This window comes from Equus asinus, chromosome 5 (genome assembly GCF_041296235.1).
Source record: "Equus asinus isolate D_3611 breed Donkey chromosome 5, EquAss-T2T_v2, whole genome shotgun sequence".
Taxonomy (NCBI): Eukaryota; Metazoa; Chordata; class Mammalia; order Perissodactyla; family Equidae; genus Equus; species Equus asinus.
Window position 1 is genome coordinate 93,599,509 of NC_091794.1, and position 15,953 is coordinate 93,615,461.

Sequence of the window (15,953 nt, forward strand, 5' to 3'; positions counted from 1 at the left end):
AAATGAAGAGACTTGTTCAAAGTCACAGTGCACAGCTGGTAACCAGAAGGCCAACATTTGAAGACAGGTCTGTCAATTCAAAAGCTTATGCTCAAGAAAAAGACCAGGCCAGGGCACCTCTCTGTGAATTCCAATGATTCCATGTCACTCCTACATTTCACTGTAAAGTCATGTACAATGAGGTTTCTTATCTCCCTCATGGCAGTGGACGTGAGGTACACAGCCCTGGCTGCTGGATAAAGGGGGAGAGCAGAGTCACCCTGGGCAGCCATACATACCTGTTCCCCTCCCATGTTGACCAGTAGCTCTGTGCCATTGGGGCTGAAGGTCACATAGGTGGCAACCAGCACTCTCAGACGGTTGTTGTAGTCAGGCAGCTTCACTGGCAGGTGACCTGCAGGGAACAGCCCAGTCACTAGTGTGAGGCTCCCAGTCCCCCGCAAAAGGGACAGAAAGTTCTGTGAAGTCAGTCATATAATCATGATAGCAATCATTTTCACCATAAAAGCAGCTGTAAGTGCTGAGCCCTTACTATATGTGCTAGGCCAACTGCTTTATATGCTTTATCTCATTTAGTCATTACATCCTCATTTTACAGAAAATAAATTAAAACTTATTGAGGGTAATTTGCCAAAGGTCACATGATGGCTGGTCAATGGCAGTCAGGATTAAAGCCCAGGTCTGTCTGACTCTAAAATCCTTGCTCTTGGCCACCATGCAACACTGCCTCCCTGAACTGCCCCAGAGAGAGTCAGCACCCAGCCAAGAGTTTGGGGCCAGAGCCTGGTTGAGCCCTACCTGCTACGTAATACTGGGCTGCACCATCCGGAAGGGGCTTCTGCCGGTCACAGAAGGTGTGCACACCTGCTGAAGGGCTCTGCTTCATGCTCTTTCTGGTGGGAAGGCAAACCATATAGGTTATAACACCTGGCACTAGCCCTGGCTAGACCAGACCACACTCCCTAGAGGAAAACCTAAGTTTGTGTCCCTGAGAGACACAGGAGGTATCTTTCTTCCTTACCTCAGCAACCTCAAAGTTCCACCAACTAGACAGCTGTGGACACATACATTATAATGCTTTACAAGTAGGTCTTGCCAACTGTCTTGGTCCTTATGACCACACTATTATCTCCATTTTACAGATGAAGAAGCTAAGGCTCAAGGCCTACTTCAAGTCATATAGTGTGTGAGGAGCAACAGTGGTCACTCAAACCCACGAATGAAAGTACAGCAGGCCACATGTTCCTGCACCTGTCCCAGAAGTCCACTGAAAACCCAGGCTGGAGGAGCTGCTCAAGTCTGGGACTTCTGTGGAGGTTTTGAGTATATTCTACTTTTGTTTTAAAAAAAGAATAAAATAAAATTACACGTACAAAAAAGAAATTACAGGTACGAGATTATAACTCTGTACAAACATTTATAGTAAAAGAACAAGCAGAAAATACTATACACAGTAATTTTTTCAGGTGATGGATTACAGGTAATTTCCTTATTATACTTTTCATATTTTCCAAAACAAGCATAGACAAAAATTTTTAAAAATCAAATATTTAACAAACCCACCTTAAAAAGAAGAGGGCATGGCAATGAGGGAAAGGGGCAGCAGGTTCCTGGGGCCTTGCCCACAGGAGGCTGAGTTATTCATACCTGTGGTTATGGATCATGCGAATGTCATAGAGCCTCACGAAGGGCCCGCTGGCTCCTACCGCCAGACAGTTGTTGTCCTGGGGGTTGACGGTGAGGCACTTGGCCTCCACCAGCTGGCCGCAGTACTCTGTCAGGTCAATCAGCACCTCTGAGTGTTTGCTGTTCTCCCGAAGGTCATACTGGCTGTGAGAGAGGACAGAGTCAGGGGACTGGGGGCTGGGTGGTTGTGTAGAAGACAGAGGAGAAGCCAAGGCCTTGTTAGGTAAGGGGATTGGGAGGGGCTTTGGACCTGTTTGTAAATAACGAGAACATCAAAAACCACTCTTGTTTCTTGAGTGCCAACTGTGTGCCAGACCTGTAGTTGGCTTTTCACACATTCTGTTTTATTCTAATACAAATCCTTACAGTAAATACTACTGTACCTTTTTTTTTTACAGATGTCAGTATTATTGCTAAGTACTATTACTACTGATTACTAACACTTAGTGAGAAATTGCTTTGTGTCCAGTATTGTCCCTAAGTGTTATACATGTATTATCTAATTAACTCTTCCCACCATCCCTAGGTACCATTAGAACACTGAGGTTCAAAGAAGTTAAATAACCTGCCTGGGATGACACCGCAGTAAGCGCAGAGGGGGACAGCTTCCTAAGACTGCATTTTAACCACTCTGCTCTGCTTCTTAATTCTAATCTAGTTTCTTGCAGGAAAAAGGAGAAGTAGGAAGATAACAGAAAAGAGAATCTGGAGGTCATCTAAGAGCTACCCACAAACACCAAGAGCCAAGCCAAGGCTGAATCCCATCCAGGTGGTGAAGGTCATGCCAAAACGCCCACCCGCAGAACAGAGCCTGGCGTTGCAGTCTCGGGACTGTTCTGCAGCCGGCACACAGGCACATTCAGACTGGGAGGGATATCACCCATGTGCTCACCCACCTCCTGCCTAGAAATCTTCAGCAATCTCTTCACTGTCGCCTTATCTTTCTAAGCCATCCTCACCAGACTGCTCTTCCTAAAATATTGTTTTTGCTCTATCTCTCCTGCTCAAAAAATTGCAGAGATTCCTCAATACTTTTAGCATAAGTGTACTTTTAGTTTACTTTCACCAAACTCTTCAGTCTGGTTTTCAAAACCTGGCTTCACATACCTCTCCAACCTTGTTCCTCAGCTTTCTAAACATGGGTCAACTACAACTACAGAACTCTTCATCCTATCCGTGCCTCTTTTACCCCTAACTTCACAAACTCTGCTCCAGCTGGGGAGTCTACTCTGCTTTTCCTTGCCCATCCAAATCCTGTCTATTCTGGAAGCCCAGCTGATATTCACCCTCTGCTAGGACACCTTCATGACTGTGCCTGCACCTAAACACTTAGGCTCCTTCCCCATGCCCTAGACACTCAGCCTCCACCTGCTGCCCTGGCACAGTCTGGTCAGTCAAGGTCAACAAGAACAACGCAGAGTTGGACTCACCACTGACCAAGTGCTTTCTATCTTCTAAGTATTATGCTAAGGTTAATTTTAATGCTCAGGCCAACAAGGGAGATACTATGATAATTTCCACTTTACACATGAGGAAACTGAGGTTCAGGGGTGAAGTGACTTGCTCCAGTCAAACACTGAATGACAGAGGTAGGACTTGATGCCAGGTCTGTCTGACTTCAGTGCCCTGCTTCTAACTGCTGTGTTATAGTGCATACACGACTAGATACCACTCCTCCTTTCTAACAGGGAAAAGAGCACAAAGTCCTACAGGATCTTAAGGGAGACAATTAAACTAGGTTGAGGAAATAAGAAAAAAGTTCTAAGGTCACATCTGAAGAAAGGAGTTAAAGAAGGGCAAGGAGACAATTTTAGGGGGAAGGGAAGGTGTGACAGGGCACTGGAAAAGGGGACAGTCCACTTTATCATTTCTGGCTGGCTCTCCCCCTCAGGCATATGCCTGCTAACCAAATGTTCAAGAGAAATGTATCAAGAGCCTCTATGTGCCAGGCACTGTGCAGGTTCTAGGGACACACCCAAGGACAAGACAGACAGGGAACTGCTCTGAGAGAGCTTACTACTCAGCGAAGGATATAGACAAAAAAGTGAACCAACAAGTAAATAAAATAAAAGAACGGCAGATAGTGATTAGAGTTATAGAGGATACAATTAGGGCACTGAGACAAAGAATAATGGAGGGGGGGTGTACTTTAGACAAGACAGAGAAGGTGCTTCTGAAGAGGTGACTCTTAAGCTGATCTCCTTAGGGTGGGAAAGATTCATACACAGAAAGAGCTGGGGACAGAAAATCCCAGGTAGAGGGAACAGCAGTGTGAAAGCCCAGAGGAGGCAGACTCTGGACATCTGAGGTGGTGAGAGAAGGCTGGCGGGCCTGGATGTTGGGCAGGAGAGGGTAAAGGTGGGGAAGGAGAGAGTAGGGTAAGCAAACGTTCCCAGCTGAGTATTGTCTACAGACAACTGCCCTGGGCAGACAAACATGGCTGGAACTCAGCTGGTGGGAAGGAGCCAGGCCTGTGGAAGGAAGCAGTATGGGCAGACACGATGGGGAAGCCAATGTGCAGTGGAAGCAGGGAAGGCACAGGCCCCATTTGATGCCCCAGGCCTTTACCGGATAAGCCCATCCTCAGCGGCACTCCAGAATGTGTTGGGCCACATGGGCGCCGTGGCAATGCGTTTCACCCGGTTTGTGTGGTCTCCAAACATGTGGATCGTCTCCTTTACTGTCAGGTCGTGGACATGCACCTTGGAGTCAGCTGCCCCCGTGATCAAGATGCGGTCCCCAGCGTGAGGCAGGAACTGCTCAGGAGACATTGAAGAAGAGATTGCCAGGCAGTAGAGGTAGGGTTGGCCATGGAAGGAGACTAGCCTGGATGTTAGCACCCTCTTACCCTCTCCATATCAGATAAGAAAATGAGCCCATCAAAGGCAACCCACCAAGAAAACTTTGGATTTCAAGCATCAGCTCATAAGGTCAAAATCGGGACATGCACCTTTACTTTGCTAGAATGATCCTGACCTATGTCAAATCAGACTACCTAAGGAGCCCTTTTCTTCTGATTCTTCCCCAGGTAGGAGCTGAGTGGATGATAATCATAGCTGTAAGCATCTACCATGTGCTAGACACCAGGGCAGGTACTTTATCGTATTAAATAACCCCATTAAAAAACCCCAAATAATAAACTCTAAAACCCAGATAATAAACTCTAAATAACCCCATTAAAAACTGAGGTTTGGCACTAACATTTACCAGGACTGTGTTCAAACTCAAGTCTGTATAATGCTCACATGCCATACTGCCTCATGATGACTATTTAATAACCAGGTGATTAAGTAATAAATTAGTCTTAAAATGAAAAGGACTTTCAGTGTTTTAAAGGAGGAGGTGTTTTTAATTGGTTCAAATATTTCTGGACTACAATCTGGCAACAGATAACAAAGTAAAAACTATTTCTATATTTTGACCTCAAACTTCCTCTTCTGAGAAATAATTCTTAAAGAAAAAAGGGACTTGTGCAGAAATGCTCGGAGCAGCACTCCTTATAATAGCAAATACCGGGAATGCCTCAAATGTCAGACTGGGGAAGGGCTGAGCAGAGAGATGATACATCTCCATGTGGCCATTATAAAGAATGAGAGCCCCAGCATTCTGGTGAAGATGAGAACAACATACTCCAGAAGACATATGGTAAAAACAAAAGAGCCACAAACTTGGGGCCGCCCGGTGGCGCAGCGGTTAAGTGTGCACGCTCTGCTTCAGCAGCCTGGGGTTTGCCGGTTTGGATCCTGGGTGTGAGCATGGCACCACTTGGCAAGCCATGCTGTGGTAGGCGTCCCACATATAAAGTGGAGGAAGATGGGCATGGATGTTAGCTCAGGGCCAGTCTTCCTCAGCAAAAAGAGGAGGATTGGCAGCAGATGTTAGCTCAGGGCTAATCTTCCTCAAAAAAAAAAAAAAACAAACCAAAAAGAGCCACAAACAGCTTTGAATAGTAATTTTTAAAAAGTATGCAGTTCTATCACCTAGCTTTGAGGAAGAAAAATATTTGGGTGTAGTCTGAGTTGAGTTCTTCTTTCGTGAGTTCAAAAGATTGAATTATCTTTTTTCTTAATTGAAAAGTTTCTCCCAACCCACAAGAACACTGAATGGGTGCTGGGGGTGGGCCACTATGCTGCATTTAAACAGCTAAAGTCCTGCTTGACTTAAATGTTCACGCAAGAGCAACAATTCACTCCTTCCACATACACTTCTCTATTGGCTCACCAGGACAAGAGCTAGATGAAATAGATGGAATCTAACCATTTTTAGGGATAACTAGCAGTCTTTAATCCTATCTGGAGACAGCATATGCTTCATGCACAACAGAGATAAAGAGGTGAGCCCTTGGGAAGAGCTTGTGGCTGTTGCCATACTCATCATACACTGTAGCTGCCACCAGGGGGAGCTTGTGGGTTAAATAAAAGATCTGCAGTGTTCTACTACCCCAAGACAGAAGAATACTTTTCTACACTTTTTTTAACAGAAGAGGAGGCTGAGGGTCTGTGAATATAAGCGCCTTGCCTGAGGTCTTATTACTAGGGAGTATCAAGGCCATTGTCAAATTTTGGTCTCTGAATTCAATGTTTTGTGCTCCATGATGCCAAACTGATGGCATAAATCCCTTCCCCAGATCCCACGGCACAGACTCAAACTAGACCTAATACTTCTCAGTGTGAAGAAAGCAGTTTCTGTTCACCATGCAGGAGGTGAATCAGCATTGTTTTGTCTCTAAAATCACAGAAATTCACAGAATTGGTCCCTGGAAAGGAGATGAGAATCAGAATTTGGGAAAGAGGTGGGGTTAAGGGAAATAAGTAGGTTCTGAGCTCTCATAGCTACCTTCTTCTTCAGGTGTCTTGTAACTCCTCTCGATACTAATCAGGAAAATATTTCTTAGATTAGTGAGGCTTTCCAAAGGACAGCCTCACTCTCACATACATCCATTATAGAATTTCAGAGCTGGAAAAGTGCTTTATTAAAGGTCATTTCCTCCAACTTTAAACATGGCAGATAAAGTTCCCAGCAAGGAGAATACCTCAGTGCTGGGACATTTACTACGTCCTCAGAGGGCCTATCCTACCTTTTTCAAACAGCTATAAGCATCAGACAATCTCTTCCTTCATTAGGCCCACATTTGCTTCTGTGGACTTACAGCCACTAGTCTACGTCTGTTCTCCGGGACCAAAAGGGACAAGTTTCATGTCACTTCCACATAATAGGACTTCAGAGGTCTGAAGACACTTCTAAGTCAGCTCAGCTCCCTTCCACCAACAGATCAGCAGACTCAAAGGTAGAACAGCTGGAAGTACCTGTGCTGGGGCTTTTTTTTTTTTTTTAACCAATCATCTCAATACTGTAACATCAACCCTGTGGATTGCTACTTCCCTTTTTTAAATTAAATGACTTATTTACTCATTTATCCATGAATGGGGGGGGGGGTTTCCTTAGTTACTTCCTTTTCACAGACGAGTAAACAGACTCAGGGAGGTCAGGTGATTTGCCTGGGTCACACGGCTTCCAAGAGGCAGATAAAGGTGTCAAACACAGGTCTGCTTGCTATCTAAGTTCATGCTCGGAACCATAACTCCCACCACACCACTCACATAAATATAAATTCATCTAGAGCTGGCCTCTTGGCTCTAACAAAGGAAGCAGAGCATGAAAAAGAGATGGGGTTTCAGGAATCACCATTGGATGCTCAAAACACAAAAGTGTCTGTCACCTCGGGGGTACATGGGTCACAGGCATGCAAACACGACCATGCGCACAGCCCAGTCACCCCTTTCACTTGTTCTTTTGGCTTTTCCTGCTCACCTTGACAGAGAAGATATTTGCAGTGTGTCCCGTGTGCATGGAGAGCAGCTTCTTGTGGTGCAGCGGGTCCCACACAATCGTGTGCTGGTCATCAGAACCAGAGGCCAGCAAGCTGCAAGCACAGTGAGTGGTTCTGACCTCTCCTCAAGTTCCTGGGCCCCCTCCTCCTGTCCCACATTCCCAGTTGAAAAGGAGTGAAGCCACAAAGAACTTGAAGAACAGTAGATGTCATAGAATTTAAGGTTATCTTGTAAACATTAGTTGATTCTCTTTTATTTTGCCTGAGAATTTCTCATTATTCTTTGGAAGGTCATCCAACCTTCCATCTCTCTGGGATTCATTGTTTGTGTGTGTATAATGATGGACTAAACATAAGAACATAGCAGAAAGCAGCAGTCTCTTTTCATTGGGTTCACTCTTTTCCTTAGATCAACTAAGAGAATGGAAAGTCCCCTTCATCCAGCCTCCCTACTCCCCTCTCCAGCACTCCCAGGTGCTGTAGCTCATACTTACTCTCCTTTCTCATTCCACTCCAGACAGTTGACACATCCTGAGTGACCCTGGGGAAGCAAACAGAAAAGGACAAGGAGAGAGCTAGTTAGAGGTTCTCCTGGGAACCTCAAAATCGAGAAACGGAACTGAACAGGTAAACCAGCCTTTCCATCATCAACGTTTTCCAGGTGCATGTGACCAGAATTGAATTAAACTGCCTGGGATCTTCCATATATAAAGTATGTCATACTCATGATTTCACTTGACACTGAACACCTCTGAGCCAGAAATTTTGCAGAATTGATCCCATTTTGCAGAAAAGTACACTGCAGTTCAGATAACAGTAAGCAGTGGAAGTGAGACCCAAACAAATTTCTGCTCCTACCACTAGAAGGGACATCCCCTCAGCCACAGAAAATTTGCCCAGAGAAGCATCTGACTCAAAGGCAGCCCACTAACTAGAAGGTTGATCTTTCATTCATTAGGCACATATTTAATTTGTCGAGCACCCACTGCATGCCAGGTACTGTTCAGACACCAGGGATTCTGTAGCATACAAAACAAAGTCTCTGATCTTCTGGAGCTTCCTTCGAGTAGGTGGAGCCTGGTATCGCAAGGTAAATTGGACCAGAGTCTTGAGCTTGGGATTTGAATTGAGAAACATGGAGAGAGTGAGGCAGTTAAAAACAGACATTGAATCTGAAAGTACGCACAGAGAGAAATCATGGCAAAGGAAGAGTTACAGGAAACAGAATCCACGAAAAGCAGAAGGCAGGAAGTGGGAGAAACAAGTCTTATGTGGGAGAAGAGAGGACAAGTCACGAGGCATTCCTGCACACCGTTCCTTCTGTTCCCTCACCCTCCCTCATTCCTAATGGTACCTTGATTTTCATTTAATCATCTCCCTGTACCAAATCAGACCATGTGTTTTAGGACGTGTCAATCCATTGTCCTTGCCACAGTGACAGGTTTAGGAACTTAGGCCTAAGCCAACTGGACATGGCATTCACTTGGGCACAGGGATTGGCTCAGACATGAGCCTGTGATGCGAATCAGATGCAAGGGGCACAGTGGCTGGGAGCTTCTGGAAAAGGAGTTTTCTCATTCTCAGGACAGAGTCTATAAAAGAGATGCCTCTCTTCCTCTGAATGCTAGGTGTACTGATGTGACACCTGGAACTGCCAGCATGAGGGAAGCCAGCCTGAGTGTGAAATCAACACACAGAGGAAAGCCCAGCCAAGGGAAAGATAGAAATATGGAGCCAGAGTGACCAGAGTAACCAACCCTAATGACTACTCTACTTCTGGACTTCCAGTTAACTGAGCCAATCAGTTCATTACTGTTTAAGGCCATTTGAGTTGGGCTGTTACTTGTGGCCCAAAGCATCCTAACTGATAAACTCCAACTCATTCTTCAGGTCTCAGTTTATAAGCACTTCCTTCAAGATGCCTTTCCTGTCCTGTAAATTTGGGAGGGAGACATACCCTTTGTGGGCTCCTACTGTCACACTGTATTATGGCTCTGTGTCAACGTGGTTGTCTGCTTCACCAGACTGAGCCCTGAGAAAGCAGGCTTTGTGTATTGTATTCATTGCATTGCCAAGGCCAGGTACAGTGCCTGGCGCATATCTGTTGCCTGAAGGTGCAAATAAGTCCAGTGGGACTAGTGGAAAGAACTGAGAGATATGAACAAATCTAATCCCCTGACTGTCTGGTCAGAAAAGGCTTCTCCTCTGCCTTCTTCCCTCTTACCCTTTGTCCAGTAAAGATTCTCATCTGGGTTGAATCTCATTTCTTTCCAGGTTCTACTCTTACGTACATTACAGACACATTCACTCTGTTCAAACTTGTCACATCACTTGCTGACTTGAGCATCTCACTTTCCCATGGCACTTGGTGGAAACCTCACACATGGCTCTGGCCATCCTTTCTTGGTCAGAATCATTTCTGTCCTTAGCCCTCTCATTTTCCCACCAGGCTGTAAATTACTTGTGCCTGGGGATCACATATTCAGCTTACAATCTCCCAGAGTACCTAGGGCCTTGAATGATTGCTACTTACTGAGGGCTTACAAAGAGCTAGGCAGGGTGCTAGCACTTCTGGTAAGTAGAACAATGGCCTCCTACAGACGAACATGTCCTGATCCTCTGGAACCTATGAATATGTTATGTTAGGTAGCAAAAGGGACTTTGCAGATGTGATTAAGGTTAAGGTCCTTGAGATGGGGAGATTATCCTAGATTACTGAGGTGGACCCAATATAATCACAAGTGTCCTTATAATCAGAGAACCTTTCCTGGCTGCAGAGAACTAGAGAGATGTAGGTGTGAAAGGGACTTGATCTGCTGTTGCTCGCTTTGAAGATGGAAGAAGGGGGTGATGAGCCAAGAAATGCAGCAGCCTCCAGAAGCTGGGAATTGCAAGGGAACAGATTCTATCCTACAGCCTCCAGAAAGAATACAGCCCTGTCAGAACCTTGCTTTTAGCCTGGTGAGAGCCATGCCAGACTTCTGATCTAGAGAATTGTAAGATAATAAATTTGTGTTGTTTTAAGCCACTAAGTTTGTGGTGATGTGTGTGTTATGGCTACAATACGAAACTGAAACAGCACTCTACATCCATTATCTTGTTTAAGGAACACGTATCATTACTCATTTTATGGATAAGAAAACAATGCTTAGAGAGGTTAGGTAACCTGCTGTGATATTGTGATTTGTAATAAGAAATATATATCTGGTCTTCATCCCTATTTCTGGCACAGAGCTTCTAAAACTCTTGGAATTTTCTAAGTGATAAAAGCAAAAAGTGTGCCTTTTTTTGTTATGTATAACAAACCGCTTTTGACCACACCTGAGTTTATGTTAGCGAAGTGATTTTTGGAAAGCACCTAAGGAAGGGGTCTGGTTGCCAGGGGAGTCAATCATACAATTGGAGAGTTGGAACTTTTAGTCCCACTCCCCTGACCTCCAGAGAGGAGGGAGGGGCTGGAGGTTGAATCAATTACCAACGGCCAATGATTTAATCAATCAGGTCTATGTAACAAAGCCTCCATAAAGCTCCGAAAGGACGGGGTTTGGAGAGCTTCTTGGTTGGTAAACATGTGTTGATTTGGGGAGACATGATCTGAGAGGGCATGCAAGCTCTGAGACTGGCACATACCTTGCCCTATGCATCTCTTCTATCTGGCTGTTTCTGTATTATATCCTTTTATAATAAATGGTAATCTAGTAAGTAAAATCTTTCTCTGAGTTCTGTGAGCCTCCTTAGCAAAATAATCAAACCCAAAGAGGAGGTGGTTGGAACCTCCAATCTATAGCCGGTTGGTTAGAAGCACATGTGACAACCTGGACTTGAGATTGGCATCTGACGTGGGGGTAGGAAATGTGGAAACAGCAGGGCAGTATCGTACAACAGAGGTCTTAACCTGTGGAATGATGCTATCTCCAGATGGATAGTGTCAGAATTGAGTTAAATTATATGGCACCCAGCTGGTGTCAGAGAATTGCTTTGTGGTGTGAAAACAAAAACAACCCCACACACAGTGGACCTGCCTAATGTGGCATGGCTAATAGTGGTGACAGGAAGCAGGATTTTTAACTTGAAAGTGCAGGCTCTTAAGTACTGTCTGAGAAATGCACGAATGCTTCCAAAATTACTGTACAGTATTTGTCCTCAAATCAGTAACTCATCCAAAGCACAGAAGACAGAGGCCACAGTGGACAAATATGATACTTATGATTCATTTCTACAGAGTAAAAAATAGCTCAGAGGCAGGTAAGTTGGAGAAAACACAAAGAGAAAGCTCAAAGCAGATTCTACAAAAATACAAAGTAACTACTGACCAAAAAAAACTGATACAGGGCTTTATAAGTTAGAACGGGTCTGAAAAGCTACTTTACAAGGAACAGAGTGTTTAAGAGGAGTTATTTTGGCCTTGATAAATAAGGCTGGCCTAGATATAGGTACACAATCTATAATTACATTGAAGAATACATTGGAAGAAAATATACCTATGACATATCAGAATTAAAAAGTGGGTAAAAAAGGGCCAGCACAGTGGCGGAGCGGTTAAATTCTCACATTCCACTTTGGCAGCCTGGAGTTCACTGGTTTGGATCCCAGGTGCGGACCTATGCACTGCTTATCAAGTCCTGCTGTGGCAGGCGTCCCACATATAAAGTAGAGGAAGATGGGCATGGATGTGGGCTCAAGGCCAGTCTTCCTCAGCAAAAAGAGGAGGAGGATTGGCAGCGGATGTTAGCTCAGGGCTAATCTTCCTCAAAACACAAACAAACAACAAACAAACAAATAAATCTTTTAAAAAAGTGGGTAAAAAAGAAGGGGAGAAAACTTAAAATTTTTAAGGAATTGAGAGGAACTATTGTTCAGAGATGGCTCCTAGAGAGGAACAGACCTCTGTGTGCCTCCCTAGAGCCCTGGAAATGTTTCTACTTAGGGTAAGCCTTGCACACCAGGGACCTGAAGGAAACAGAACATGCACAGAGAAAGAACCTGCAATAAAAGCTCCAAATCTCACTTAAGTTCAAATTGCAACCTAACTCTTAGTTCCTGCTTAACTCTATTAAATATTGATCATAATTACTATTTATTATAAGTCTCTATAATTTGCTAGGTAGCATGGTGTACAGGAGGAGAAGAAGGCAGGGAGAGGTATTTTATCACTGACACCGCTCAGAACTGTAGGTGCATAATGATGGTAAAAAACAAATGGACTTTTAGTTGGTTTTATTATTGCTTTTAAATTCCTTACAGACTATGAACCCCCTTACAGCCTGCGTTACTGTTCCCACCTTGGTATGCCACTGCTGGGTAGAACACTAGATATTAACAATAGACATGATCCCATTATCACTCCCTTTTTACAGGTAAGACCAAGTCTCAGAGATATGGGAACCCAGGTCAATAGGACTCCAAAGTATTTCTTTGGCTATGCTGGACTACCTCAAATGCCACTCTTATTCCTACCTGTATTAAAAAGAGATCTCATTGCTACCATCACCTTAGAGAACTGCTAGGTAATTTCATATGAAGTTAAGCTTATATCCACCCTTGACCCAGCAATTCCATTTCTAGGTATTTACTCGAGGGAAATGAAAACATTTGTCCACACAAAGACTGGTATAAGAATATCCACAGAAACTTTATTTTTAAAAGCTCAAAATTGAAAATAACCCAATGGTCATCAACAGGAGAATGGAGAAACAAAACGCAGTATATCCATACAGTGGAATACTACTCAGCAATAAAAAGGAACAAACAATAGCTAAGTGCAACAACATGGATGAAACTCAAAAAATATTTTGCTAAACAAAAGAAGCCAAACACACAAAAATATATACTGTATAATTCTATTTACATAAAGTAGAAGAGGCAAAACTAATCTGTGGGGACAGAAGCCAAAAAGCGGTTGCTCTGAGGTAGGAGGGTCGACTGCAAAGGGCACCAGGGGAACTTCCTACAGTGATGGAAGTATTTTCTATCTTGTTGTGATTGGTAGTTACACAAGTGTCAAAACTCATCTAACTCAATACTTAAGACCTATGCACTTTATTTTTACATAAATTATACCCGAATAAAGAAAGAGAGAAAAAAGGTAATAATAATAGCAGTAGCAGTCACTAATATATACTGAACACTATCTCAGAGGTACCAGGGTCAATAGCGTGCCCTTCATATATGCTTTTAGCTAACATTACAACTATCTTGTGATAGAAACAGCATTACTATTCTCATTTTTCAGATGAGGAAAAGGTTAATACTCCATATTGTGTAAACAGTGTAGCCAGAATGTGAACCTAGGACTGACAGTTTCCAGAGTGTAGCTTTTAACTGTGATGTCATACCACCTTTTTAAATTATGAGCTGTCTCTATTAAAACTTAAATGTCTGCCATGTGCCTGCCAGTATTGTACTGGGCTCAGAGACACAACTGAGTCAGATGGACACATCTCCTGTCTTCTCAGAGCTGAAGAGGTTTTGTTTTCTCCTTCTTTTCTCCAAACCTGTAACATTAGCCTTTCCCTATGTTATTATGATCTCCTCATAGCATCACCTCAAATGGCTACAGAATATTCCTCCAAAGGTCAAACTATACTCACCTCTACCTTAGTGTTGTACATTTACGTTAGCTCCAATTTTGGTGATTTGATCTATTTAAAAAGTCAAGTGGGAGAAGAACATTTACAGATGACTGGACAGCCCACACTAGGCATAATGTCATGGTTTTTTGCATTTGACTGGAAATGTGTAAAATCTGTGTTGTCGCCCAAGGTATAGGCCCTGCTACTCAGGAACTCTAATGAGCAGTCATGGTGTGGAGAAGTATATTTAAACAGGAAACATTATTAATAAGTGCAATTTAGTATGCAACAATCTATCAAAATGTGAGGTCCATAGGGGAAAAATAATGTCATCTTTGCCAGGGGAAAAAGCTGGGACCCATTGCATTAAGGGAATAAAAAAAGAGAAGCAAAGAGCTAGGAAGTCTGCCAATCAAAGTATATCCTGGTATAATCAAAAGGACTAGAGATCCTTTTGTCCAAATTTATTTTTTTACAGGAGGAAGCTGAGGACATGAGGCTGGTTAGTGAGAGGCAGAATTGTAAAGTGAAAGAGCTGTCTGGGTTCAACCCTGGCTTGGCCTCTTCCTAGGTGTTTGGGCAGTCACTTAAGATTCCCAGAGCAATAGATTTTTCATTTGGAAATGGGGATGATGATAATGCCATCCTGACAAGATCACTGTGAAGATTAAATGATGTAATATACGGAAGGTGCCTAGCACACTTTGGGAAACGCTGGCTCCCATCCCTGGAACTAGCCCTCAGCTATCTTCTTTTGCCAACCATGTGTGTTCCTTCTGGATCCCGCCCTTGAAGACCCCTCCACATGGCTAGGATACTCACAAAGGGTATACATCTTGAACAACTGAATTCCTTTCTATTTACTTACTTTTTCAAAAGGGTTATTTCTGCAGCTATTAAATTGCTATCCTAAACTCTGACCAAACAGACAACTCATTTATTCAACACCATTATGTATAAGGTTCTGAGAGCAAAGGGAATAAATAGTAGGATAAACAAAGACAGGTCCATGTCTATGGCAACATGAGACAAAGTTCTACCATAATAGAGGAAGGAGAGAGGCATCAAAAAACCCCAGAAGGAGACAGGTATGTCAGGCTTTAGGAACAAGCTTAAAGAATCTTTGAGGACATTATCTGGATTGGAGATAAAGCCTGTGGCCCAGTTTGCATAGCAACATGTAAGGACCCTCTCTTAACTGCAACCCAGTCATATATACATTTAACTTACCCACTGACTTCAGACCTAAGCTCTTGTATAATGAAGTTCCACTTAAAAAGTCAATGTCAATGAGCATGAGAGTTAGAAACGCTCAGTGGAGGGGCTGGCCCAGTGGTGCAGGGGTTAAGTCTGCACGTTCCGCTTTGGAGGCCCGGGGTTTGCCGGTTCAGATCCTGGGTGCGGACATGGCACCACTTGGCACGCCATGCTGTGGTAGGCGTCCCACATATAAAGTAGAGGAAGATAAGTACGGATGTTAGCTCAGGGCCAGTCTTCCTCAGCAAAAAGAGGAGGATTGGCAGCAGTTAGCTCACGGCTAATCTTCCTCAAAAAACCAACAAAAAAAAACCCCAAAAAACTTTTGTGCATCAAAGGTACTATTAAGAAAGTGAAAAGACAATCCACAAAATGGGAGAAAAAAATTTCACATCACATATCTAATAAGGGTCTAGTATCCAGGATACATAAAGAACACTTAGAACTCAACAAAAAGATAGATAACTCAATTAAAACACCGGCAAAGGATCTGAATAGACACTTCGAAGAAGATATACAAATGGCCAATAAGCTCATGAAAAGATGCTCAACATCAATAGTCATTAGGGAAATGCAAATCAGAACTACAATGAAATACCACATCACAT

General features: G+C 43.5%; 1 protein-coding gene across 3 annotated transcripts in view; it reads right to left on the bottom strand.

Annotated features, from left to right (window-relative positions):
* The window catches only part of WDTC1 (WD and tetratricopeptide repeats 1), a 62,404-nt gene that overhangs the window by 12,752 nt on the left and 33,699 nt on the right, over window positions 1–15,953 (bottom strand). For all 3 annotated transcript variants that reach the window (XM_014853583.3, XM_014853581.3, XM_070510626.1), the window contains exons 4-9: window positions 8,011–8,057; window positions 7,498–7,609; window positions 4,255–4,442; window positions 1,648–1,830; window positions 799–893; window positions 279–394 (exon numbers count right to left, since the gene is read on the bottom strand). In XM_014853583.3, the coding sequence (XP_014709069.1) occupies window positions 279–394; window positions 799–893; window positions 1,648–1,830; window positions 4,255–4,442; window positions 7,498–7,609; window positions 8,011–8,057 (741 nt within the window). The remainder of the gene's footprint in view (window positions 1–278; window positions 395–798; window positions 894–1,647; window positions 1,831–4,254; window positions 4,443–7,497; window positions 7,610–8,010; window positions 8,058–15,953) is intronic.